Source organism: Phacochoerus africanus, chromosome 5 (assembly GCF_016906955.1).
Source record: "Phacochoerus africanus isolate WHEZ1 chromosome 5, ROS_Pafr_v1, whole genome shotgun sequence".
In the NCBI taxonomy this organism is placed as follows: domain Eukaryota; kingdom Metazoa; phylum Chordata; class Mammalia; order Artiodactyla; family Suidae; genus Phacochoerus; species Phacochoerus africanus.
The window spans coordinates 122,472,480-122,498,811 of record NC_062548.1 but is presented as its reverse complement, the minus strand read 5'-3'; the positions used below and the strand labels follow the sequence as shown (position 1 = coordinate 122,498,811).

Sequence of the window (26,332 nt, the reverse complement as noted above, 5' to 3'; positions counted from 1 at the left end):
AAGACGAAGGCACTGAGGCTGAGATGAGTTAACATACCCAAGTTCCTAAGGTTTGTAAATAGTGAGGTTAACTTTAAATCCATGCCTGTACCCAGACCGTACTTTCAGACAACACTGTCTCCTGTAGTGCACGTGGAAAGGAAACAAACACCTGTGGGTAAAGATATGTGATTTAATTTAATCCTCAAAAACAACTCTGAATAAGTATCATTTTATCAATGAAGAAGCAGGCTTAAAGTTTCATAATATGAGGTGTGTAACCACTCTATGTAATTAGACAGAGATCATGACTATTAAAAGACAGGATTAATACCATCAGCATAATCAGTGGCCCCGGACTAACATCCATGTGATGTTTTTGTTTTCCATAAATCAGAGAAAATTTGAATGGTCAGTGTGAATCGTAATCGAGGTACACAGGGGTATTTTATCTAGAGAAAAACACAAGACCAGGTTTATTTCATACAATGTTATTCACACATTTATCATTTTCTAATTTATACATAATATACAAAGAAGATAACATTATTTCATATGAACCAATAAGAGCCAGGACTTAAACAAACTGGTCCAGCAACAATCCATTATCAAAAGGAGACACCCAAAAGTAAAGCCTAACTGGTTCTGCCCTTTAATTAAGTTTTTTTATTCTGAAATGTCACTTTCAGATTATACCAAAACTCCATATCAACTTATTAAAAGATAGAATCACAGAGGTTGGGCACCAAAAAGGCAGACCATGAAATTTCTAGAGTAACAGTTCTTTTTCTAGAATAGGGCCCCAAAGTATTGGTAAGATTGGGTTGTTAACATTGGGACACGTGGCAACATCAGGAACCCAGGAAAATGGTTTAGTTTCCCAGTGTGCTATTCTCTAGGACTTCCTAAATTTGCAGAAATAATTGCTTGTGTGAACAGAAGAATAAAGGAAAACCAGGAATTCAACTGTGCAAATCCAGGAAAGTCACTACCAATCTCCAATAGGGGCAACTTGGATCCTGAAAACATGAGCTGATACTGGGAACAAAAGTTTGACATAGGGCCAAGACATTCTGAGGCTGGCAAAACAAAGTTGGAAAGGGTAGAAGACAGCAGCTCTGTACAGAGGAAAAAAAGCACTGCCACTGGGACTGGAACATGCTGATGAACCAGTGGGACTAAGAGAAGGGACAGTGACAAGTGACTGGATTTAATGGCCTCAACATGGAATGTTGGGTTAGAAACCTAGAATAACTCAACTTCAAACATGAACAGTATGCCTGGCACCCCAAACTTTATGCCATTATTCATGGTTTGAATAGCTAAGTGAAAAAAACCTTTATATTCAATATTGTGCTCAGAAGATTGCTTTTCTTCTGCAGACCTCTAATAAAAAAATCCCTTACATGTTCAATCAAAAGAGACAGCATGGTTCATTAGTTTTTAGCACTAAACATAAGTGGGTCAACATAAACGTTTTATACAAAATACTGACTTCAACAAAATACAAAGCACTTTCTTTATCTTTCAGAAACTGAATATACAAAGCAAGTTTTTTTTTCCAAAATATTTTCATAGGCAAAGGATTAAAAACGATTTTTAATTATACACATATGGTCACAATTTTGCCTTAAAAAGATTGTTGGGAAATGTACATAAGGCCGCTTGTAAATGTACATCATGTTACTGTTATGTCTTATGTCCAGAGAAAAAAATGTTATCATACAGATTTGCTATTACTTGGGAGTAGGCTATTCAAAAATACAGTACTCTTCTGTACAAAGAAAAAAAGTCACATCACATTTAATAAGATGGAAAAAGCATTGGCCTCCATGGTAACCAAATCTCAGTCCAACACTTTCTATTATGCACAATACCCTGACTTCTTGACTTGAAAGTGATCCAAATCCTAGTATGCCCATATTAACAGAGTCAACAATTATGTTATAAAACAAAATGTTTTTCACAATAATAAAAGAAAACTGGTTCATACTCCTGAAACCATATAAAGATAAAAAATTTTTAAAAAATCACTCTCAATTTGGAGAAATAAATTTACATTATACAACACTATATGCCAGGTCAGAGGGCAGGGACATAAATGTACACTAAAATGCAAATGTTTCCCAAAGAGATAAGACAAAATTCCATTTACAGCATAAAGGTTTACAAATGTACACCTGTACAACCAAAGAAAGCATCACTACTAAATTAGCAAGGCTTTTATAATAAACATTGAAATAAGATTTGCTTTCAAAGTGTAAACTTACATCTATTACTACACACACAATGCATATATTTATAGGAAGCAAAAAAGCTATCTGAATAGTAATCATGCTTAAATGCTGAGCTATCAAATTCACTTTTCAGTGGCCCCTTTTCACCTCTATCTGGTTCCTACTTTCTGAATCTACTATGAAAAAGCAAAATAAAGCTCAACACTTTCTCAACATGTCCTTATAATTCTCTAAGCAAAACAGTATATAAACCTCCACTCTTTCTCATCACAAACCAAACTGAAAAGTTAAAAAAGGGGACTTAACTTTTCGTTTAGTGTACTTAATTGAATGGAAGTGTTGCCATGATTTTGTTTTTCCTACCTCTTACAACAATTACATATTTAAGTATATACAATACTTCTGTACATTGCCAGAAACGTTTAAGGGCAGTATTTGTATTAAAACCACATCGACTGTAAATTAACACAAGTTCTTTTCATCTGAAATCATTTAATTCTTATCTTACGTGCAGAGTTTTTATTTGCATGATAGTTTGTGAATTACCAAAATACAACTTAACTTTCTCTTTAAAATATTAATAATATTTATGCAGTTGATTGTTAATCTGTTACAAAAGGCTTCACACAAAGGACAAAAAAAAATAAGGACTATAATATTTCTATATACATCTCTATAAACCTGTTGTGCTATGGGGTCCGTAGACCTACCAGACTGCGAGCCAGTTTATTAAAAGAATACTGTACTTTTTCCTTTAAAAACTATTTTTGTGACTTTACAAGGTAAAAATTTACAAAATATGTGACAGTATTTTTTGATACAGTTACATCATATACAGGCATTCTGTGCTTTGCCAGCAATCCAATCTGATAGGTCTCCTCTCAGGGCTGAATATAATTTATAATTCACCACTCCCACCCCCCAAATATACACAAGAACCTTAAAAAATTTACAAATGGATGAATAAAGTCAATAAATAGTTTTCTTTAAAAAAAAATCTGAAGAGTCATAGTTGAGTTGTGTTTTGATAATTCACAAAAGAAACGTGCTTCTCACATGGTCACATAATCTTCTTTCTCTTTTTCCTTTACAGCATTCCATTTGGTGGTCCTCCAATAGGCCCTAGATCGGGGCTATTTTTCAAATAATATTTTTCCAACTTGGCCAGTATATGCTTCCCGTATGTGTATTTGCGCAAAGTAGTAATGTGAGGTCGAATCTGAAAAACAATTAATCTGCTTAGGAAATCAATGTTATTTCCATTTCTGATTTCTTAAAAAAGCACTCCCCAATTTAGGTGATTTAGTTAAACTTTATATGTGTTTATAAAAGCAGTTCTGTTCCAATCTCTCCAAACTTCTACTCTCAAAATTGTTCAATGTATAAACAAAGCTCTATTTCTATAAACTATTACACATGCAAACGGCAGAGGGGCTTCAAACATAGCAGAGAAGTATCACTGGTGAGCTATTATATTCTTATAAAGTTTATGAGGAAAGAATTCTTTAACTCTAAGCAAGTGGACAAAAATTCAATACAAAGTGAAGCAAAATACATGAACAATCAGATGCGTGACAGCTATTATACTTAAGATGTTCAATATCTCACTAATAGTTTTAAAAATGCAAATGAGAAGAATCATCATTATTTTTTCCATCCAGACTGGCAAAGATTTTTTTAAATAATAACTGGTGTCAATGAGATAATCGTAAAATAGGTATTATTCTCAAATACTAGATAGATATACAAACTTGTACAAGATTTTCTGAGGGTAACTTGGCAGGATCTATTAAAATATAACATGGTCACATATTGTGTGTTAGCAGTTCCACAGCTAGGGATTTACCTTAGAAAAACAATATGCAAAGCTATTCATATAGAGCACTGCTAAGAATATAATTTATTAAAAATAAATACATTATTAAATATATATTAAATAGCACCATAATATATATTTAATAATATGTATAGCATAATATATATTATTTTAAAAAGAAACATAATATTGGCTAAACACTGTAGTTAAAACTGAAAACACGTTATGAGTATATATATATATATATATATATATATATATTTTTTTTTTTTTTTTGGTTGTTGTTGTTGCTATTTCTTGGGCTGCTCCCACGGCATATGGAGGTTCCCAGGCTAGGGGTTGAATCGGAGCTGTAGCCACCGGCCTACGCCAGAGTCACAGCAACGCGGGATCCGAGCCGCGTCTGCAACCTACACCACAGCTCACAGCAACACCGGATCGTCAACCCACTGAGCAAGGGCAGGGACTGAACCCGCAACCTCATGGTTCCTAGTCGGATTCGTTAACCACTGCGCCACGACGGGAGTCTATTATGAGTATATATTTTAAAACAGAAATATTGAAATTTAAAAAACACAGAAAAATCAGGAAGCCAAAAATACGTCTGTGATCTTATGAGATCATTTTCTCTTCTCCATAAGAGGAGAGGTCTAAAGAAGTTACGTTCTTTTGACACTTGTCTCTAAAGTGAATAAATTTAGAAAAGGATTAAGAGTGAGTATTTAAATATTTCTTTCAGTGTTCTTTTAACAATGTTTTATTGTGGAAATTAATGATTTCTTAATCATTAGATTCTAGACGGAGGACAGAAAGAAAAAACAGCTTAACTGATTAAAAAACAATACAAATCTTTTTTTCAAGAAAATGTGTTAGGTTAGCGAGAAAATAAAAAATCTAGTTACATTTAAAAATCAATGTTTAGGAGTTCCCATTGTGGCTCAGTGGTTAACGAGTCCAACTAGGCACCCTGAGGTTGTGGGTTTGATCCCTGGCCTCGCTCAGTGGGTTAAGGATCTGGCGTTTCGGTGAGCTGTGGTGTAGGTTGCAGCCGCAGCTCGGATTCTGCAGTGCTGTGGCTCTGGCGCAGGCTGGCAGATACAGCTGATTGGACCCCTAGCCTGGGAACCTCCATATGGTGTGGGTGCGGCCCTAGAAAAGACCAAAAAAACAAACAAAAAACCCAAAAGACAAAACAAAACAAAACAAAACAACCCCCAACAATGTTCAGTCAGTGGCAAATCAAATATACCTAGATAAGACGGTGAAGGGAAAAACAATGCTAATAGTAGGTAAATAAATGAGAAATGAATGTGATTTTATCAAAATTACCTTAAGAACTTAATAAAAGGGTGCACCATACCTATGTCTGCCAAAGGCTTTCCACTGAATTTTACATTTTTTTTCTGCAGTTGTATAACATACGTGAGGAAATTAAAGCCTAGGGAGGTTAAGTGAGTAGCCTGAAGTCACACAAAATAAATCATTTAAGGGCTATAAACTGTATTACCTTGTGCATGATTATCTTTCTCTGAGCAGGTTCCGCCATATCAATCATCTTCTGAACTACGTAATTGGCATACTGGTCCTTCATCATGGTGTATAAGGCACTGTGAGGACCATCATTCTGACAGCAAACCTCGTCAATCAGTAAAGCTCTCTCAGCACGGGAAGCATGAGTAACACACTTTTCTACTACATTGCTGAAATATTTAAGTACACACAAAAAAAACTGTCATTTTTATAGCAAAATTTCCTTGGCTCTTGAAAGAACTCGCTCAATTCATTTGAAGACGTATGAGTCAAAATAGTATTCTAATTTTTTTTTTGCATTTTTTTGTACTTTTTAGGGCCACACAGTGCATGTGGCATATGGAAGTTCTCAAGCCAGGGGTCAAATTGGAGCTGCAGCAACAGCCATAGCAATGTGAGATCTGAACTGCATCTGCAACCCACACCACAGCTCATGGCAACACTGGATCCTTTACCCACTGAGCAGGGTTGAACCTGCATCCTCATGGATACTAGGTGGGTTTGTTTCTGCTGAGCCACAATAGGAACTTCTCTCTTTTTTTTTTTTGGTCTTTTTGTCTTCTTTAGGGCCACACCTGTGGCATATGGAGGTTCCCAGGCTAGGGGTCTGATCAGAACTATAGCCTCTGGTCTACACCAGAGCCATGGCAATGCCAGATCTGAGCTGCATCTGTGACCTACACCACAGCTCACGGCAATACCGGATCCTTAATCCACTGATAGAGGACAGGGATCGAAACCTCGTCCTCATGGATGCTAGTTGGGTTTGCTAATCACTGAGCCAGGACGGGAACTCCAGGAACTTCTCTTATAATTACGTTTAAAACAGAAATTAGTATCATACAGAAGATGTGCTACATATGTACAATGGAATGCTACTAAGCTGAAAAAAAGAAAAGCCATTTACAGCAACACGGATGGAACTAAAGATTATCATACTAAATGAAGTAAGTCAGAAAGAAAGACAAATATTATCACTTTTATGTGGCATCTAAAATATGACACAAATGACTATCTACAAAACAGAGACAGACTCATGGACAAGGAGAACAAACTTGTGATTAGGTGGGAGGAAGCTGGGAGCAGGATGGAGTAGGAAATTGGGGTTAGCAGATACAAGCTATTATACACGGAGGGGAAAAGCAACAAGGTCCTCCAGTGTAGCACAGGGAACTATCTTCAATGTCCTATGAGAAACCATAATGGAGAAGAATGCAAAAGAAATGAATGGGAGTTCCCGTTGTGTCTCAGCAGGTTAAGGATCTGACGCTGTCTTTGTGAGGGTGTAGGTTCGGTCGGTCCCTGGCCTCGCTCAGTGGGTTAAACGATCCAGCGTTGCCATAAGCTGCGTGTAGGTTGCAACTGTAGCTCTGATCTGACCCCTGGCCTGGGAACTTCCATATGCCACAGGTGTGGCCAATGAAAAAAAAAGTCTGTGCGTCGTGGCGCAGTGGTTAACGAATCCGACTAGGAACCATGAGGTTGCGGATTCGGTCCCTGCCCTTGCTCAATGGGTTAACGATCTGGCGTTGCCGTGAGCTGTGGTGTAGGTTGCAGACGTGGCTTGGATCCCGCGTTGCTATGGCTCTGGCGCAGGCCGGTGGCTACGGCTCTGATTCGACCCCTAGCCTGGGAACCTCCATATGCTGTGGGAGCGGCCCAAGAAATAGCAAAAAAAAAAAAAAAAAAAGTGTGTGTGTATACACACACAATCTATACACATTCAGTTATACATATACATATATGTATAAGTAAATTAAAAAAATACATACCAACTATATGTAAATTAAAAAAATAAAAAGTTAAAATAAATCAGTATCAGAACCCATACTGAACATCTGGAAATCTAATTACATGCCTTGTAAAATTATAATTAAATAATAAATTAAATTTGCATTTACTCACATATCTTTTTTTTTTTGGTCTTTTTGCCATTTCTTGGGCCGCTCCCGCAGCATATGGAGGTTCCCAGGCTAGGGGTCGAATCAGAGCCGTAGCCACCGGCCTACGCCAGAGCCATAGCAACGCGGGATCCAAGCCACGTCTGCAACCTACACCACAGCTCACGGCAACGCCAGATCGTTAACCCATTGAGCAAGGGCAGGGACCGAATCCGCAACCTCATGGTTCCTAGTCGGATTCGTTAACCATTGCGCCACGACGGGAACTCCCTACTCACATATCTTGAGGAGAAATAATTTTTCAAATACAGATTTCAAAAATGGATATATGTGGGAAAACTAATCTGTCATAGAGATTCTTTAAGAACAAAAGCAACATTTTATGTACTTTTTGCCTCTACTAAAAAAGATAGATTATATTCCAATGCTATGTTTTCTATGCATTTCCATGCTTACTAATAAAAGCTAGAGAGTTCAGATTTGACCCATGGAATTAGAAGATAATGCAATACCTGGCAAATTTGTGTTGACTCAGGGCTAAGACCTTTCCTCTGATTTCAGAAACAATCTTGCTCTTGTCCTCAGGTCGACCATGTTCCAGCACATGCTGAATAACATAATTGCCATACTGATCCTAAGTGCAGATATTTAAAAATTACTTTTCTTAAGTCATTCCTTCAGAATAAGGGTAATTCTTTAAAAAAAAAACCAAAACTCATCATTTTCCTAAAAATCCAATAGTAGAGTTAGGAGGATACAACATTTTGTCTCACTGTATGTTTCTATGATGTGCTGACAATAAATTGTTTCCTTTTTAAAAAAAATCATTTTCAAAAATATATAAACATTTCAAAATATGAGGGAGTTTATACCTGTACCAACTGCTCTGTATGTTGGTGAAGTTCTTCTAAGATAGGTAAGGTCTGCTCTGCAGTGCAGTGCTCTAGGATGCGCTGGATCACTCTGCAGCCGTAAGGATGAGTTGAAAGTACAAACACCTTAAAACAATTAGGAGAAATAAATAACTATTCTGTGACATTTTTGGAAAGATAGGTGTTTAGAACCATGCTGAATTAATTCAAAATAGAAGACCAAGGAATTCACATTTAACATGACAGCTGCCATGTTTTTGCACACTAGGAAGCGGGGTACTCAATTTAGGAGCTAAGAGCTATTTTGACCAAAAGGAACCCGATCAGAAAATGGATGGCATGTAATAATGAGAAGGAATGGACTGTGGGGTAGGGGTAGTGCATTGCCATAATTAGGAACTATTCATTATTATGTATCAGTTACTAACTGGTATTTATTTTTTGTCTTTTATTACACAGTCTTAAGTCTTCTTTCCTCCTCTCCCTCTCCCAGGAAATTTGGAAAACAATGTTGGACTCAGAATCCTAATAGTAGTTATCTTAACTTCTTAGAGTAACTTAATTAAACTATTTCTACATTTTTCAACTGCAAACAATGAAGCTACCGATCGACTCACTCTATGAAAGAGGCAGAAATTAAGGCACATTCAGTATTTGTCTATTTTTGTATGAAAGTACTGGGTACTATCTTGTGACTTGTAAAAAAACGTGGTAACACTCAAATTGTAACTAATTAGAAGTCAAAAATCAGTCGTACTTGTCCTTTGAAAGCATCGATGATGAACTGCAGTGACTGTGGCTGAACACATTCAATGCATTTTTGTACAACATGGTTTCCATTCTGATCTTTCACACATTTGAGTACATGACCATCTAGCTCCTTTACCATTTCACTCTGCAAAAGAGAAGACATTTACATTACCTCCCCAAACAATATATAAGGAACAAAATTACTGAGATGGGAACAAAAATATGCTCAATATTTTCTGTATGCAATATTTTATTTATTTTTGCCCACTTCCTTTGCATGCAGAAGTTTCTTGGCCAGGGATCAAACCTGTACCACAGCAGTGACAATGTTGGATCCTTAACTTGCTGTGCCATGAGGGAACTCCTTTACTCTTCTTTTAAATAAACTTATAAGAACTTAATTAAAAAAAACAACAACTTAATTTGATATTGCTTCCCTTTATCATCTGATACTTTCAGGGACAGACTCTCAGGATATCTTAGGTTTTTTGCTCACTTAACAGGCAAAAACGATGCTTTTCAATTTTTTTTTTTTTTTGCTTTTCAATTTAAATTTGATTATTAATAAGGCTATACTTATTTACAGTAAGGTTTATTTACTAAATGCATTTTCTTTTAACTAACAATCTTAATATTATCCTCATAAATTTGTAAGACTTCAAAAAATAAGCACCTTAATCCTTAGGGAAAAATACAGGCAGCCACAACAATCATCTGAGTGCCTTATCAGTGCAACAGGAAATGGTATTCTGAAGAAATGGAGTATACAGTGTAAAGGTGGTGTTCACATTTCAAATCTCCTGCTGTACAGCACAGGGAACTTACCTAGTCACTTGTCATGGAACATGATGGAAGATAATGTGGAATAACAATGTGTATATATAACTAGATCACTTTGCTGTACAGCAGGAAATTAACAGAACATTGTAAATCAACTATAAGAAATTTAAAAAAAACTCTCACTCAAAAGAACTCTCAAATGTATTCTGAAATAAATGAACAGGAATCTTTGAAGTCAAGATATAACATAGATGTTTAGCTATAAGCTAAATATGACTAAATGACAAAATCAAATGCACTTAAGAATCCAAACAGGGAATGGAATATTGTTATTCATGAACTGGTTCATCTAAAGCTTACTCTCAATGCTCTATTTTTTTATTTTTTATTTATTATTATTATTATTTTTGCTTTTTAGGGCTGGCCTTGCAGCACATGGAAATTCCCAGGCTAGGGTTTGAACTGGAGCTATAGCTGCCAGCCTACACCACAGCCACAGCACTGTGGGATCAGAGCCACGTCTGCGACCTACACCACAGCTCACCCAACGCTGGATCCCCCACCCACTGAGTGAGGGCAGGGATCAAACCCATATATCCTCATGGATATATGTCGGATTTGTTTCCTCTGAGCCACAATGTGAACTCTACTTTTTATTTTTAAATATTTAAGATATTTAAAATATCTTCAAAGTATTTATGCCATTCTGACACTTAGAGAAGTTCTAAGCATCTATAATGTCAAAACTACTGATCTTTCTCCATTGTGACTTATCTTCGATTACTCTAAAACTCAGAATTTCCTTAAGAGGAATAATGCTACTTTCTCACAGATGTTCACTGCTGTGATAAACGCATATACATACACACATAATACTCATTTCCCCATATAACTGTTTTTAATTCTGAGATTTACTTTATTGTACGTATGTAGGTTAAGAGCCAAAGACAATCTCTTTCTAAACTTAACTAATGACACACACCTTTTAAGAAATAAATTATTTTCTTTACTATTATTATGATTCATTGTACTGCATAAACCAGTTATACTGAAAACAGTAGCTGTATTTGGGGTTATGAAAGTCATTTTAAAAGTCTATTTATTTAGTCTATTTAGGAGTTCCTGTTGTGGCTCAGCAGAAATGAAAGTGACTAGTATCTGTAAGGACGCAGGCTTGATCCCTGGCCTCACTCAGTGGGCTAATGATCCAGCATTGCTATAAGCTGTGGAATAGGTAGCAGACAAGGCTTGGATCCCTCATTGCTGCGGCTGTGGTACAGGCCGGCAGCTGCAGCTCTGATTCAACCCCTGGCCTGAGAACTTCCATATGCTGCGGGTGTGGCCCTAAAAAAAAACCCCCAAAAAACCAGAGTTCCCATCGGGGCTCAGGGGTTAACCAATCAGACTAGGAACCATGAGGTTGCGGGTTCCATCCCTAGCCTTGCTCGGTGGGTTAAGGATCCGACGTTGCTGTGAGCTGTGGTGTAGGTTGAAGACGTGGCTTGGATCCCGCGTTGCTGTGGCTCTGGCAGTGGCCGGCAGCTACAGCTCCGATTCAACCCCTAGCCTGGGAACTTTCATATGCCGTGGCAGCGGCCCAAGAAATGGCAAAAAAGACAAAAAAAAACCCCCAAAACCCCAAGTCTATTTATCTTATGCATAAACCATACCAATTAATTAGTAATGCTTCATGGTTAATATGCCCTCACTCCTCAGTTTTTTTTTTTAATTTATTTTGACCATTTAAAGAAAATTCCTGAGTACATAATAAATAGGAATTGCACTAATCCTGCCCCCACCCCTTTGGTCATTTTAGGGCTGTACCCCGGCATATGGAGGTTCCTGGACTAGGGGTCGAATCAGAGCTACAGCTGCCAGTCTACACCACAGCCACAGCAACGCCGGATCCTTAACCCACTGAGTGAGGCCAGGGATCGAACCCGCAACCTCATGGTTCCTAGTTGGATTCATTAACCACTGAGCCATGATGGGAACTCAGCACTAAGCCCTTTTTAACTTAAAATATTTAGACCCTACCATCCAAGAACATGGTATATTTCCCATTTAATTTTTATGTGTTCTCTCTTCTCTTAAACTCTAAATCTTGTTAAAAGGATTTACATTACTTTTCTTATTGAGTGAAATTTTTAAGCCTTGATATATAGGAATGTAATCGGTTTTTGAATTTTTATTCTTATGACAAATATAAATACAATCCAAATAAACATAAGAAATAGTAAAATATATTAATATTACAGAAAACTAAATAAGTAGTAGTAGAAATACCCACCACCTGGCACTCTGCTTAAAATACAGTAGGTATTCAAATATTTTCATTTAGATAAAAAGATGTTGAAGAAAATGAATAAAGATTTGTTGTGTAACTTTCAATTATAATGTACTGTTTGAGATAATTTTTAAAAAATATTTTAACCTGCGAAAATATTTAACATTTCACTCCAAGATTACTATAAGATAAAATTTAAAAATTGAATAAAGTAATACAAAATTTTGTCTTAACTTACAATTACCTGCTGGTCAGATGAAATAGACTCTAATGCTTTCTGAATAACACGGCAGCCATACATCTGCAGTGCTAAGGGTAGAACATGACCACGGATACGAGTAGCCAGGGCTAATTTTTGATCCAAACTCCCAAACTGACAGACAGGAGAAAAAAAAAAAAAAAAAAGACTATAATATTACTTTGTTAAACCTGAATAACCCACTGTTTGCAGTCTATTGAAGTTATTTTTAAAATACCACATGTGGCAAGTATGTAGGGAAGAGGCATTCGGGTAAAAGCTAATTAAGACAGACCCAGAGATGCTGGAAATAACTGCATTACTTTTTTGGGGTAGGTCATTCTATTATTTCCTTTTTACCAACATATTAGCCATTACTTCCTCTGAAGTAAACATCTTCACTTTTCACTTCAAATAACTCCCAGCTTTAATAAAATAATCTTGTGAGCTATATATTCAGACCATGTAACTCCCAACTATATTCTGACTGTGGAGGAAACCTGTTAAGTCAAGGTACCACACAGTTGTTTAAACCAAAAAAATTAGCTAAATTTACAAAGTAAATGACAGTTAACCAATCCAAATAAAGACTGTTACACTATTCATCAACTGCTTCATGTAGGACTTACTCCCAATACTTTATATTTTCAAATATATTTCAAGTATCAAGCTTCTCACTTAAAGTTGGCCCATACATTTAAAAATATATAATAAAATATAAAACATGTCATTTTAATTGCTTTTAATTCAGCTGCACTGACTACATTCTCACTATGTGTAATAACCACCATAATCTGATTCCAAGTCTCTTCTATCGTCTCAAACATAAACACTGTATGCATTAAGCAATAACCCAAAAAGTAAGTCCCAGTCTATTTTTTGTCTCTATGAATTTGCCAGAGGAATTTCACGTAAATGGAACTCTATAGTGTTTGTCATTTAGCATCTGGCTTATTTCACTTAGCTTCATCCATATGTAGCATGTATCAAAGTTACATTTCTTCTTTGGCTAGACAATATTCTACTGCATGTATATACCAGATTTTGTTTATCCATTCACCTTTGGGCACCTGGGTTGTTTCCATCTTTTGGCTATTGTAGATAATGCTGAAAATGAACACTGGTGTTCAAGTCCTTGTTGTCAGTACTTTTGGGTACAAACCTAGAGTGAAAACTGCTAGGTCATATGGTAATTTTATGTATAGTTTTCTGAGGAACTGCCAAACTGATTTCCGTAGTGGATGCATCATATTACATTCCATGAGCAATGTAACAAAGGTTACAATTTCTCTCTACATTTTCACCAACAATTACTTTTCATTTTTTTAAGTTACAGCCATCCTAGGAGATGCAAAGCAGAATCTCACTGTGGTTTTGATTTGCATTTCCCTAATGACTAAGGATGTTGAGCATCTTTACATGTGCTTACTGCATTATTTGGGTATCTTCAATGGAGAAACATCTACTCAAGTCCTTCTGTTTTTTAATTGAGCTTTTTCTTGATGAATTTCGAGAGTTCCTCATATATTCTGGATATGAAATCTTTATCAGATATGTAATCTCTAAACATTTTCTCCCATGTTCATGTATTTTTATATGAAAATAACTCAACCAACTTTTAGAGCTTTTCTAAGCATTAAGCATATGCAAACATGCATGCATGCTTACCTCAAAAAATTTCTGTATAACATAGTTGCCAAAAACATCTGTCATTAATTGATAGGCTGCTTGTAGAATTTCATTAAATACCATCTGTCGCTCAGCTGGAGTAGCTCTCTCTAGTTTTTGCTGTATGAATCTATGTGGAAAAAATTTTAATGCCATGACAATATATTGATAACAAGCTCTTGCAAAATTTGTATCTGACTTGAGTATTACACACCCCAACATACAACCATAGAAATAAAATCACCATAGAAACAGTACTAATACATCTTACACTATAGACAGCCAATTTAAAATAAAAAGAAGGAAAGTTACAAAGTATTTCTTTGTTAATACCTTAATTTAAAATAACTTCTAGTTAGACTGGCAAAAAATCTGTACAGAAAGATGCTTAATCTGGAGTTCCCATCGTGGCGCAGTGGTTAACGAATCCGACTAGGAACCATGAGGTTTCGGGTTCAATCCCTGCCCTTGCTCACTGGGTTAAGGATCCGGTGTTGCCGTGAGCTATGGTGTAGGTTGCAGATGCGGCTCGGATCCAGTGCTGCTGTGGCGCTGGCGTAGGCCGGTGGCTACAGCTCTAATTCGACCCCTAGCCTGGGCATCTCCATATGCCGCAGGAGCAGCTCAAAAAAAGGCAAAAAGACAAAAACAACAACAACAAAAAAAACACCCAGGAAAGATGCTTAATCCTTAAACTAGTTCTGGTTATATTATAATCAATTAAAAAAACTACAAAGATACTACTGGTTAGTCATTTATTTTTTGTAATTACAGTATTAAATAAAGTCTCTACTTTCAGACTATCATAAAAGAAACCCTTAAAAATGAAATTTGGAGTTCCCTTGTGGCTCAGCAGAAATGAAACTGACTAGCATCCATGAGGACACAGGTCCATCCCTGACCCTGCTCAGTGGGTTAAGGATACAGTGTTGCCGTGACCTGTGGTGTAGGTCGCAGAGGCGGCTTGGATCTGACATTGCTGTGGTTGTGGTGTAGGCCAGTGGCTACAGCTCTGATTCAACTCCTAGCTGGGAACCTCCATAAGCCACAGGCTCCATCCTTTAAAAAAAAAAAAAAAAAGTGGGGGGTAGGTGGGATGCACTGAGGGTTTGGGATGGAAATGCTATAAAATTTGTTGTGATGATTGTTGTACACCTCAAATGCAATAAAATTGAGTAATTAAAAATAATCATCAAATACAATTCCTAACTAAGCTGGCCATTTTGAGTGATACAAGGTCCATTTGAGAGTTTTAAGGAACTCTCAACCACAGGGAGATAAAATGTGTATGCAACTATTTAATAAAAAATGATTTAAAAAAAAATTTAGATCTTACAGTATGCATATTATATTTAATGTAAAAAGCACCATTTCTTTCCTTTAACAAAAGTGAAATTTAAGCCAAGTCACACTGAATATACATCTATAGAGGGAAACAAAGCATTTAACTTGGTTTTAAAATTTTTTTAGATATACATTCAGGGACGTAAGTCTATAAATGCAATTCAGAACACTTTTCAAAAGGAACTTAAAAGAAATTAAATGTGGAGTTCCCGTCATGGTGCAGTGGCTAACGAATCCAACTAGGAACCATGAGGTTTTGGGTTTGATCCCTGGCCTCGCTCAGCGGGTTAAGGATTTGGCTTTGTTGTGAGCTGTAGTGTAGGTCACAGATGCGGCACAGATCCCGAGTTGCTGTGGCTGTGGTGTAGGCTGGTGGCTACAGCTCCGATTAGACACCTAGCCTGGGAACCTCCATATGCCGTGGGTTCGGCCCTAGAAAAGACCAAAAAAAAAAAAAAGAAGAAAAAGAAATGTATTCAGTCATGAAATAAAATAATCTATTAATAAAAAGGCATTGCTATATTTTCATTATAGAAAACCGAAGAACCATAAAAATTAAAAAGCTGTAGTTTATAATTTATCCTAGTATGAAAGAAAAATTCATAATGGGAATTTATCTTTAAAAAGATTCTTTTATACAAATAACTCCAGTCAAGAAAAGTTTTGGCTCATTCAAAGCAAAAATGCAGTACAAGCAAGGTATCATAAATCATAATCACCTACCTAGAACCATGCTGGTCTTGAGAAAACTCAACTATATGTCCAATCAAGTCTCTAAGTTGAAGGTTTGGGAAGCGGTTGTTTCTGAAATCTTCCAATAATCTACTTCGGCCAGAAGGCATAATATCAGACCTATTATACCGAAGCCGAGAAGGAGGAAAGAGCTGGCTGCTGGAGCTAAATAGACTGGAAGTGCTTGAAGCACTTCGATATTTTGCTTCTGCTCCAGGTGCTGCAGAGATATATCGACCACTACCATTTGTCAGTCCTCCTACAACAAAGTAGCTGTGGTCAGCAAATATTTTTAACCAAGACATTCCTCAAATAAAAGTCACTTAAACTAAAAAGTCAGCCAATAAATAAATAAATATTCACCCCGCTAATTCCTGTATGATCTATAGGAAATTAAAAGTTGAAGGGGAAATCTTACACATTTACTTAATATATATGGCTATAATAAATGAGACACTAGAAAATATTAGAAAAATAAACCTGTATTTACTACTGGTAGTTCAGTTTAAAAATATCTAATATCACACCAAAACCTGTATTTGTTCTTTGGAATCTTAGTAAACATAATTACAACTAATGTCATAATACTAATATAAATACCAGAATATTGAAACCACCAACAAAATTTTCAATTTTATTAAAAAACAAGTTACAAACAGTTATCAAAGTCAGATTTTAAGCCACTAAAAGTTTGACTGAGATTTACTTTAGCGTTAATGGAACACCAACAACTAAATTTGTAATTTTTGGAATATATAAAAAATCATTAAGTATATATACTTCTATATAAAGAAAAATGATTTCTTGGTTAATCCACTGATTAAATTTCAAACTTTAAAAACCCACAATATCAGAAAATCAATCCAAATCACACACTTTAAAAAACTCTCCATAAAATACTATTGCTTTACAGACAGGAAATAGTAGCAGTAAACATATTTATGACTACTCCTAGAGCTTTAATGTTGATCATTTAAAACAAATGAATAAAAAGCCTCTTTAACTTATATCCCATTCCAAAGAAGAAAACTAAAGGGCAGCTGATAAAAATAAATACAAGCAAGTAATTGTTACTACTACAAATAACTGTTTAAAAGTACTTGACAGTGTCCTTTTAAAAAAGAAATATGTACAGAAAACTACAAAATGCGAATTTAGTAGTTCACATAAACAAAACCCACAATCAGCTTTATACCATTATACATCACTTCTGCTTAGAGTAATGCTATATGTACAATTCAGGCCACAAGGTACAGATGGTGCCAAGGACACACTGTCAGTGTAAAGTTATAGATAGGCACTGAATAAGGCCAAAAAGAGTTACAGGGACAAGGAGCAGTAAAAGTTATAATCCTGGAAAGTGAAGCAAATTAGAATATTCCTCTTTTACTTTCAGTCTCCACTGCCCTAGCTTCATTTTTCTTCACTCAATTTCCCATCGTCCAGTATATGATGATACTGATTTATTATCTGAATCCTCAGCTCCATTTCCAATTAAGTGTCATAAAATTACATTCATCTACATGCTAGATTTGTTTCTTAAAACAATATCTGACAGTGAGTATACAAACACTCATAAATACTTTAATGTAATGTCAACTGCCTAAGGCTCAGCTCTCTAATATCTTTCTCATTTTTGCCTGCAGTGTGCAGTGGCTTGATATGGGATCTCAGTTCCCAGACCAGGGACTGAACCTGGGTCACGGTGGTGAAAGCACCAATCCTAACCCACTATGCCACTAGGGACCACCCTCTGACATCTTTCTTAAAAGTATGTAATTTTGGGAGTTCCTGTCATGGCTCAGCAGAAACGAATCTGACTAGTAAGCATGAGGACACAGGTTCAATCCCTGGCCTTGCTCAGCGGGTTAAGGATCCGGCGTTGCCATGAGCTGTGGTGTAGGTTACAGGTGTGGCTCAGATCCTGCATTGCTGTGGCTGTAGGCCAGAGGCTACAGCTCTGATTTGACCCCTAGTCTGGGAATCTCCATATGCTGCAGGTGTGGCCCTAAAAAGACCAAAAAAAAAAAAAGTATGTAATTTTAACAAGCCATTTTATATACCAAAGTGACTAAACATCAAATTATCATGTTTATGCCAGTTCTACCTATCTCTGTGATCACAAATGAAAAAATCTCAAAAGTAAAAGAATTCAGTGTTTTAACACTTTCTTGATCTCATTACTAACCTTTCTGGTCCTTTATTTTTATTTGTTTATAGTACTATCAACTGTCCATAACACCACCTGATCACTACTAGCCCATTCTGAGTCGGTAATCACTCATTTTTTAAGTTAAAAAAACATTTTTTTTTTTTTTTGCTTTTTTAGGGCCGCGCCTGTGGCAAATGGAAGTTCTGAGGCTAGGAGTTGAATTGGAACTACAGCTGCTGGCCTGCGACACAGCCATAGCAACGCAGGATCTGAGCCTCTAATAATTCTTTACCCTTTTTGTAGGGTAGGGGCACTCTGCTTATCATTCCAATCTGTTTTTTATATACTACAATTATATCTTCCTATTCAAAGGCCACTTTGATGATGTCATTTTACACTAGAAACCTATCAGCATCCTGCTAGAGTACCTCCTCTAAGTTTCTCAGCCTACTTTTCAAGGCATTATTCTAAAACTATTCCTCACATACATTTCCTAATAGTACCCTAACTGTTCACTTCTCCCTCTTACTCATTACAATCTCTGTCACACTGTTTATCACTACTTCAAATATAAGGCCTAACCCTACCTCTTTATCCTTGATGCACTAAAGATTTCAACATCAAATTGAAAGTACATACTTACCCCAGAAAATGACCATTTTAATTTTATGTGATACCTTCCCAGTAGTCCTGCTGATATCCAACAGGAATTGCTCCCAAGTCTAGATATATTTTGATTACATTCATTAGCTCCTAATACACAACTCCTGATGCACTCTTTGACAACGTAAAATGCCTAATAATGTTAAACTGCCTTGAGTTTTAAAAATCTTGGAATTTCAGTTCTAGAAGACTAGTTATAATTTTCACTTATATAGTTCAAAGGTTAATTTTGCAGAGGGCCAGGATACCTCTGTTTCCTTACAAATTAAGTTTTTTTTTTTTTTTTGGCCACCCCATGGCATAAGGACTTCCCAGGTCAGGTATCAGATTCAAGCCACAGTTGCAACCTGCAACCTACACTGCAGCTGTGGCAACACCAGATTCTTAACCCACTGTGCCAGGCTAGGGATTGAACCTGTGTCCCACCTCTCTCTCAAGAGACACTGCCAATCTGATCCTGTTGTGGCACAGCAGGAATGCTAAATAAGCATTAAACCCAATTTAAAAACATACAGTAAACATTTAAAACTTGTTGTTTTTAAACACTGACAATATGTGATCCAAAATCTATTTTGGGATTGAAGGTCATTTTGCAAAATTGGCCTCTAACATTAAAAAATGTTGAGGTCATAAAAGACTTGAGAAATAGTTCAAGATTAAAGAAGAACAAAGGGGACTTTCCATTGTGGCTCAGTGGGTAACAAACCCAACTAGCATCAATGAGGATGTGGGTTGATCCCTGGCTCTACTTAGTGGGTGAAGGATCCGGTGCCATGAGCTGATTCGACCCCTAACCCGGGAACTTCCATACACTGCAGGTATGGCCCTAAAAAAAGTAATAATAATAATAATAATAATACAATAAAGAGTCATGACAAATAAATGTCACATACAAGCCCCCAAGTCGGCCGATCTCCTTCCATATCTCCCTCTCTGTACGTTCCCCCTGCCTTGTTATGAAGACATGAGTGAGACAACTAGCAAAGTCTGAATAAAGTCAGCTGAGTTGACAGTAGTACTGCATCACTGTTAATTTCTTAACTTTGATAATTGTGGTTATATAAAAGAATGTCCTTATTTTCAGGAAAAACACACAATAATCTGTTTATGAGTAAAGGACATTGTGCCTGTAACTTCCTTTCAAATGTATCAGGAAAAAAAAATGGCTGTGAAGGGACAGGCAAATGCAGAGACAGGGAGAAAGAGGGAAAGAATGATAAAGCAAATTCAGTAAAATAACACTTGGAGAATCTGGGAGAGGGATAAATGGGATTTTTTTTTTTTTATTACTGTTAATGACGTTCTCTTAAGTCTGAAATTATTCCAAAATTAGTTAAAAACAAATATACAAATAGACTATCTATATTCATACCACTGCTACTGGTAGTCCAAAAGCAGATGTGTCCTATATCAAATGCATTAAAGGATTAACAGTCCCTTCAATTAATCACTGATATCACCCCTATCATTTATCACTTCTTAATCATTAGCTGAATAAGACTGTATAGGACATGGAGATCTGCATTACAATTTCAAAGACGGAGTCAATATGGTCCAAAAGTGACATGTATGCAGCTGCTAGTCAGCCAGGACTCCTAGGTCAGAACTTAATCACAGTACTGTGCTGCCCCTTATATGTTATTTATTTGTTATCAATCAAGTTCATTCATGACAGCTGAATGAGGCAAATGTGGCATATGGAGGTTTCCAGGCTGGGGTTCAATCAGAGCTGAAGCTGCTGGCCTATGCCACAGCCATAGCCACACGGGATCTGAGCCCATGACCTACATACACCACAGATCACAACAACGCTGGAACCTTAACCCACTGAGCAAGGCCAGGGATCGAACCTGCATCCTCATGGACACTAGTAGGGTTTGTTAACCACTGAGCCATGATGGGAACTCCTAAAAATACAGATTCTTGAGCCTTGTCCAAGACTTACTGAATTACCCTAAGCGGATAGTTTTTATTACAAAAAGATTATCTTAAGATTATCTGGATAGAAGTTTGGAGGTTAATCAATTAGAATCAAGTTCATTTAAGGTTTCATTTTAGAGCAGGTTGTCAACCACTAATTTCAAATAAAAATGGTAATCCAAGTAGATTCTGGTTCTGAAAAGGGTACAATTTTACATATAAGCTGCCAGGCAGAATCTGTTTCAGAGGGCAAGGTTCTGGAAAGCTCAAGATGGTAAGATGACAATGAAAGATGACTACCTAGTTGGAGCAGACAAAGAATAAATGATATAGAATGAATAGCTGGAAAAAGTCTAAAATGAAGATGGTCTATTACACTTGAAGGGATTACCTTCAGTCATTTCTAGCTCATAAGCCAATCCACTTAGTAATCTCAGTTCATTTTTTTTTTTTCTCCTGATTGCTTTTCAAAAGAAGCATATGGAACATTTAAGAGTAGACTGTAAGAGCCATGGATAATTTGACTTGCTAGTACATTTATCTGAATGATGCCAGACTTTAGTGGGAAACAAGATTTCAGAGCAGTGCTTCTTGATATGCACACAAATCATTTTGGGGTACTGCTTACGTATTTCTCTCCCCCCACACACTTTTTTGGCCTTCCCCACAGCATATGGAAGTTCCTGGACCAGGCTTCAGAGCTGAGCTACAGTTGTAACCTATGTCACAGCTGTGGCAATGCCAGATCCTTAACTCATGCGCTGCGCCAGGGATTGAGCCTTTGTTCCAGAGGCACCACCAATCCGGTTGCACACTTTTTTTTTTCCCTTCTTCTTAGGGCCGCGCATACAGCATATGGAGTTCCCAGGCTAGGGGTCAAATTGGAGCTACAGCTGCCAGCCTATGCCACAGCCACAGCAACGCCAGATATGAGCTGTGTCTGCAACCTACAAACACAACCTCATGAATACTAATTGGATTTGTTTCTGCTGAACCATGATGGGAACTCCTGAGGAAACACATTTCTAATATTAAAGATGTAATTTTTGGGAGTTCCCATCATGGCACAGCAGAAACGAATCTGACTAGGAACCATCAGGTTGCGGGTTCCATCCCTGGCCTCGTTCAGGTTAAGGATCCAGGGTTGCCATGAGCTGTGGTGTAGGTCGCAGATGTGGCTTGGATCCCACATTGCTGTGGCTGTGGTATAGGCTGGCACCTCTCCATATGCCGCAGGTGTGGTCCTAAAGGAAAGAAAGAAAGAAAGAAAGAAAGAAAGAAAGAAAGAAAGAAAGAAAGAAAGAAAGAAAGAAAGAAAGAAAGAGAGAGAGAAAGGAAAGTAATCTTCCAAAGGATCATGTTAGTCTGACCTTTGTCTTGAGATCTGGAATCCCATATATATATTATTATTATTATTATTATTTTTTTGTCATTTTAGGGCAACACTTGCAGCATATGGAGGTTCCCAGGCTAGGGGTCCAATTGGGAGCTGTAGCTTCTGGTCTACACACCACAGCCACAGCAACTTGGGATCCAAGCCAAGTCTGCGACCTACACTACAGCTCACAGCAACATTGGATCCTTAACCCACTGAGTGAGGCCAGGCACTGAACGTGCAACCTCATGGTCCCTAGTCAGATTTGCTTCCGCTGCGCCATGATAGGAACTCCCTGGAATCCTGTCTTAAATAGGTTTTGTGTGTTCAATATAATCAATTTCTTTACCTACTTTGGAAAGACCAATTAATGACAATATTCATGGTTGATACTATAGGCTAGACACCCTAAGGGTCCATGACATATATCAATTTGTTGATAAACAAAAAAGCAACTATTGTGAGTCTAACTCAACCTAGGAAAAGGCAACTACCTCTTGAGAATTCTTTTTTTTTTTTTTTTTGCTTTTTAAGGTCACACCTGAGGCATATGAAGGTTCCCAGGCTAGGGATCGAATTGGAGCTACAGCTGTCTGCCTATACCACAGCCACAGTAACAAAGGACCCAAGCTGTGTCTGCAACCTACACCACAGCTCATGGCAACACCAGATCCTTAACCCACTGAATAAGGCTGAGGATCGAACCTGCAACCTCATGGGTCCTAGCTGGATTCATTTCTGGTGCGCCACAATGGGAACTCCCACTTGAGCATTCTTGACTGGACATCGAGATAGTCAACTCTACATAAAATGATGTAATAATTGTGTTCCACAAAAGTTTATCTTGCTTTGTTTTAAGCCACTCAGTTGTAGTAACCTACCACAGCAGCCCTAGAAAATGAATATAAATTTTGGTACCACGAATGATGTGCTACTATAACATACACCTGAAAATGTGAAGTGGTTTTGTAACTAGGTAATAAGCAGAAGATGGAAAACTTTTGAGGTACATAACAGAAAAAGCCTAGACAGCCTTGAGGAGGTTTTTGGTAGAAACATGGATATTGAAGACAACTCTGGTGAGGGCTCAGGCACATATGAGAAATACAATGGAGAAAGCTTTATCATCTTAGAGAATACATCATCATGTACAATGTTGGTAGAAATATGAATACTAAAGATGCTCCAAGTGAGGTCTCAGAAGGAAATGAACATATTATTGGAAACTGGAGGAAAAGCAATCTTCATTATAAAGTGATAGAAAACTTGGCTAAAACATAACATACTGGGTGAAAAGCATAACTTTGTATGGAGATGTTTAGCCAAGGAGATTTCCAAGCACAGTGCTGAAGACATGACTTGGTTTCTTTTAGTTGCTTATGATACAATAAGAGAGAAAGGAGATAATGAGAAGAAAGAACTGTTAATGAGCAAAAGAAAACCAGCACATGATTGTGAAGTCTTAGCTTATCTAGATAAAGTGCTAAGGAAACAGCCAGTGGATGTCACTGGACAATCCTTTGATATTAATGGAAGACCAACAATGTTTTTGAGAATTTCTATCAGCAGAAGCACTGCCAGACTGGACTGACTGAAAAGGAAAGAGATGGGACAAAATGAAAAAGAATGATTCTTAGGTCAGAGCCATAAATGGCCAGATGGGTGAAGGGACTGCTTCAGGAGATACTGAGCACAGAGTGAGCACCTAGCCACAGATGATTATTCTAAGTCCTTGAAACAATGGACTTTGCTCTGCTGGCTTTCAGATTTCCTTGGAATTAGAAAGCCTTTTCATCCTTCTAATTTCTGCATTTTGCGGATAGGAATGTCTATCCTACGCCTATCATATGACTGCATTTTGGAAGCAGGTAACTTGTTTTCTAGGTTACGCAGGTCCAAAGATGGAGAGGTGGTCCAAAGGGTGTATGGCCCTGATACATTAATTTGACCTCTAGCCTTCAGAACCGTGAGACAATAAATTTGCTTTAAGCCATTTAGTTGTAGTAATTTGTAACAGCAGCCCTAGAACACTAATATATAATGCATCTTAACCACACTCTAAGAAAGAGATATTATCTCCATTTCACTCGTGACACAATAGATTTAAAGAGGCTAAATACTTGGTAAATTCTCATACAAGGATGCATAGCTAATAACTAGCCTGAATTTTACTTTTTTTTACTATGATATCTGAATAATTCATTTAAAGCTTTCAGTTATACTCCGCTATACCCCATGAAGAACACTTAAGGCCACATACCATTCTTTTTTTTTTTTTTTGTCTTTTTGCCTTTACTAGGGCTGTTCCTATGGCACACATTTCATTCTTAAATCTGGGATATGCTTGAGGTTACATGGGGAATAAACCACGTAAATTTTTAAACTATATATCTGCCATACAAAGACACAAAAATTTATTGGGGAAAGAGTGAGACTTCAATCAATTTATTTTATTTTGTCTTTTTAGGGCTGCACCTGAGGCATGTGGAAGTTTGCTGGCTAAGGGTCAAATCTGAGGTGTAGCCGCTGGCCTATGCCAGAGCCACAGCAATGCGGGATCCAAGCCTTGTCTGCAATCTACACTGCAGCTCATGGCAATCCAGATCCTTAATCCACTGATCAGGGTCAGTGATCAAACCCATGTCCTCATGGATACTAGTTGGGTTCGTTAGTGCTGAGCCACAATGGGAACTCCATCAATCAATTTAAAAACCAACATAATTCCAGTTAAAAGTATAGTTAAAGTATCCAGAGTTGTCGCAGTTGCAGCTGAGATTCAATCTCTGGCCAAGGAACTTCCACATGCTGCAGGTGTGGCCATAAAATAAAAAGCATAATCTTCCATACCATCCTAAGGGGCTAATATAAAAAGCAAAAAGCATAAATATGTCAAGTATTCTACTTTAAATCTGTACACTTTATGACAAGACATAAGCAAACAACATCAGATGCAAACTACAAACCAAAATAAAAATCTGCTTTCATTTCTATTTCTCATAATTTTTTCTAAAAGCAACTAAGTAATTAACCTTACTTTTTAGTATCTAATGCTTAAACTTTTAAAAAATATAAAGAGGGAGACAAAAGACATTTAATAATCTTCTCTCCTTCATCAAAGAGCATTTAAACACTGAATTTTTAACATATGAACTATGTAGTTCAGACTAGTATATCATTTCTATCTCTACTCACCTTGCCAATTTCCATTATTCCATCATACAAAAAGGCTTGCATGATTTTAAGAACTGCCTGGATCTTATATCTTTAATGAAAACTACCTGTGTGATTACTGAACATGAGGACACTCTAAATACATTCTAATAAAAAGACACTCTAAAAACCTACACCGGAGTTCCTGACGTGGTGGTTCAGGGGTTAATGAATCTTACTAGCATCCATGAGGACGTAGGTTTGATCCCTGGCCTTGCTCAGTGAGGATCAGGTGTTGCCGTGAGTTGTGGCGTAGGTTGCAGATGCGGCTTGGATCCTGTATTGATGGCTGTGGTGTATGCCAGCAGCTACAGCTCCGATTTGACCCCTAGCCTGGGAATCTCCGTATTATGCTGTGGTATGGCGCTAAAAAGCAAAACTAAATAAAAAAGTAAATAAAACCTAAATCTTCCCCAAACCAAAAAAACAAAACACAAGTATGCAAAAATAAGAAGTCCACAACTGACCGCCTTAAAACTTTTCAAAGTGCTTCTACAGAGCAGGATCTCAACAAACACACTGATGGGAGAACACAGAGTACAACAGTCAAACAATGCTTTAAGGTAAAAGTGTATGTAAATCTATGTATGTAAAGTAATTTTAAAATAAGTATCCAGTATCCAAAAATAAATTCATCAACGACATAGATAGAAAGCTATTTAACTTCAATTGCTCAGACATTTTGTTGAGATTGAGATCTGAGTACAGCTGATCTCCGAACAGCTTGGGGGCTGAGCACTGACTCCCATCCCATGCCCCAAAAATATGTATATTTTTTTTGATTCCTCTAAAACTTTATTAATAGTCTACTATTGACCAGAAGCCTTTGTGGTAACAAACAGTTGATTAACACATTTTATGTTTTATGTATGTCCATC

At 37.1% G+C, this 26,332-nt stretch overlaps 1 protein-coding gene across 7 annotated transcripts in view; it reads right to left on the bottom strand.

Moving 5' to 3' along the window:
• Positions 1-423: 423 nt before the first annotated feature.
• PUM2 (pumilio RNA binding family member 2) overlaps positions 424-26,332 on the bottom strand; it is a 108,337-nt gene continuing 82,428 nt past the window's right edge. For 5 of the 7 annotated variants that reach the window (XM_047782571.1, XM_047782577.1, XM_047782575.1 and 2 more), the window contains 8 exons: positions 16,126-16,393; positions 14,059-14,188; positions 12,391-12,525; positions 9,093-9,230; positions 8,336-8,461; positions 7,976-8,097; positions 5,540-5,732; positions 424-3,435 (listed from right to left, as the gene is read on the bottom strand). In XM_047782571.1, coding sequence (XP_047638527.1) covers positions 3,304-3,435; positions 5,540-5,732; positions 7,976-8,097; positions 8,336-8,461; positions 9,093-9,230; positions 12,391-12,525; positions 14,059-14,188; positions 16,126-16,393 — 1,244 coding nt within the window. In that variant the 3' untranslated portion in view covers positions 424-3,303. The remainder of the gene's footprint in view (positions 3,436-5,539; positions 5,733-7,975; positions 8,098-8,335; positions 8,462-9,092; positions 9,231-12,390; positions 12,526-14,058; positions 14,189-16,125; positions 16,394-26,332) is intronic. The other 2 variants (XM_047782574.1, XM_047782578.1) reach the window with 1 other exon arrangement.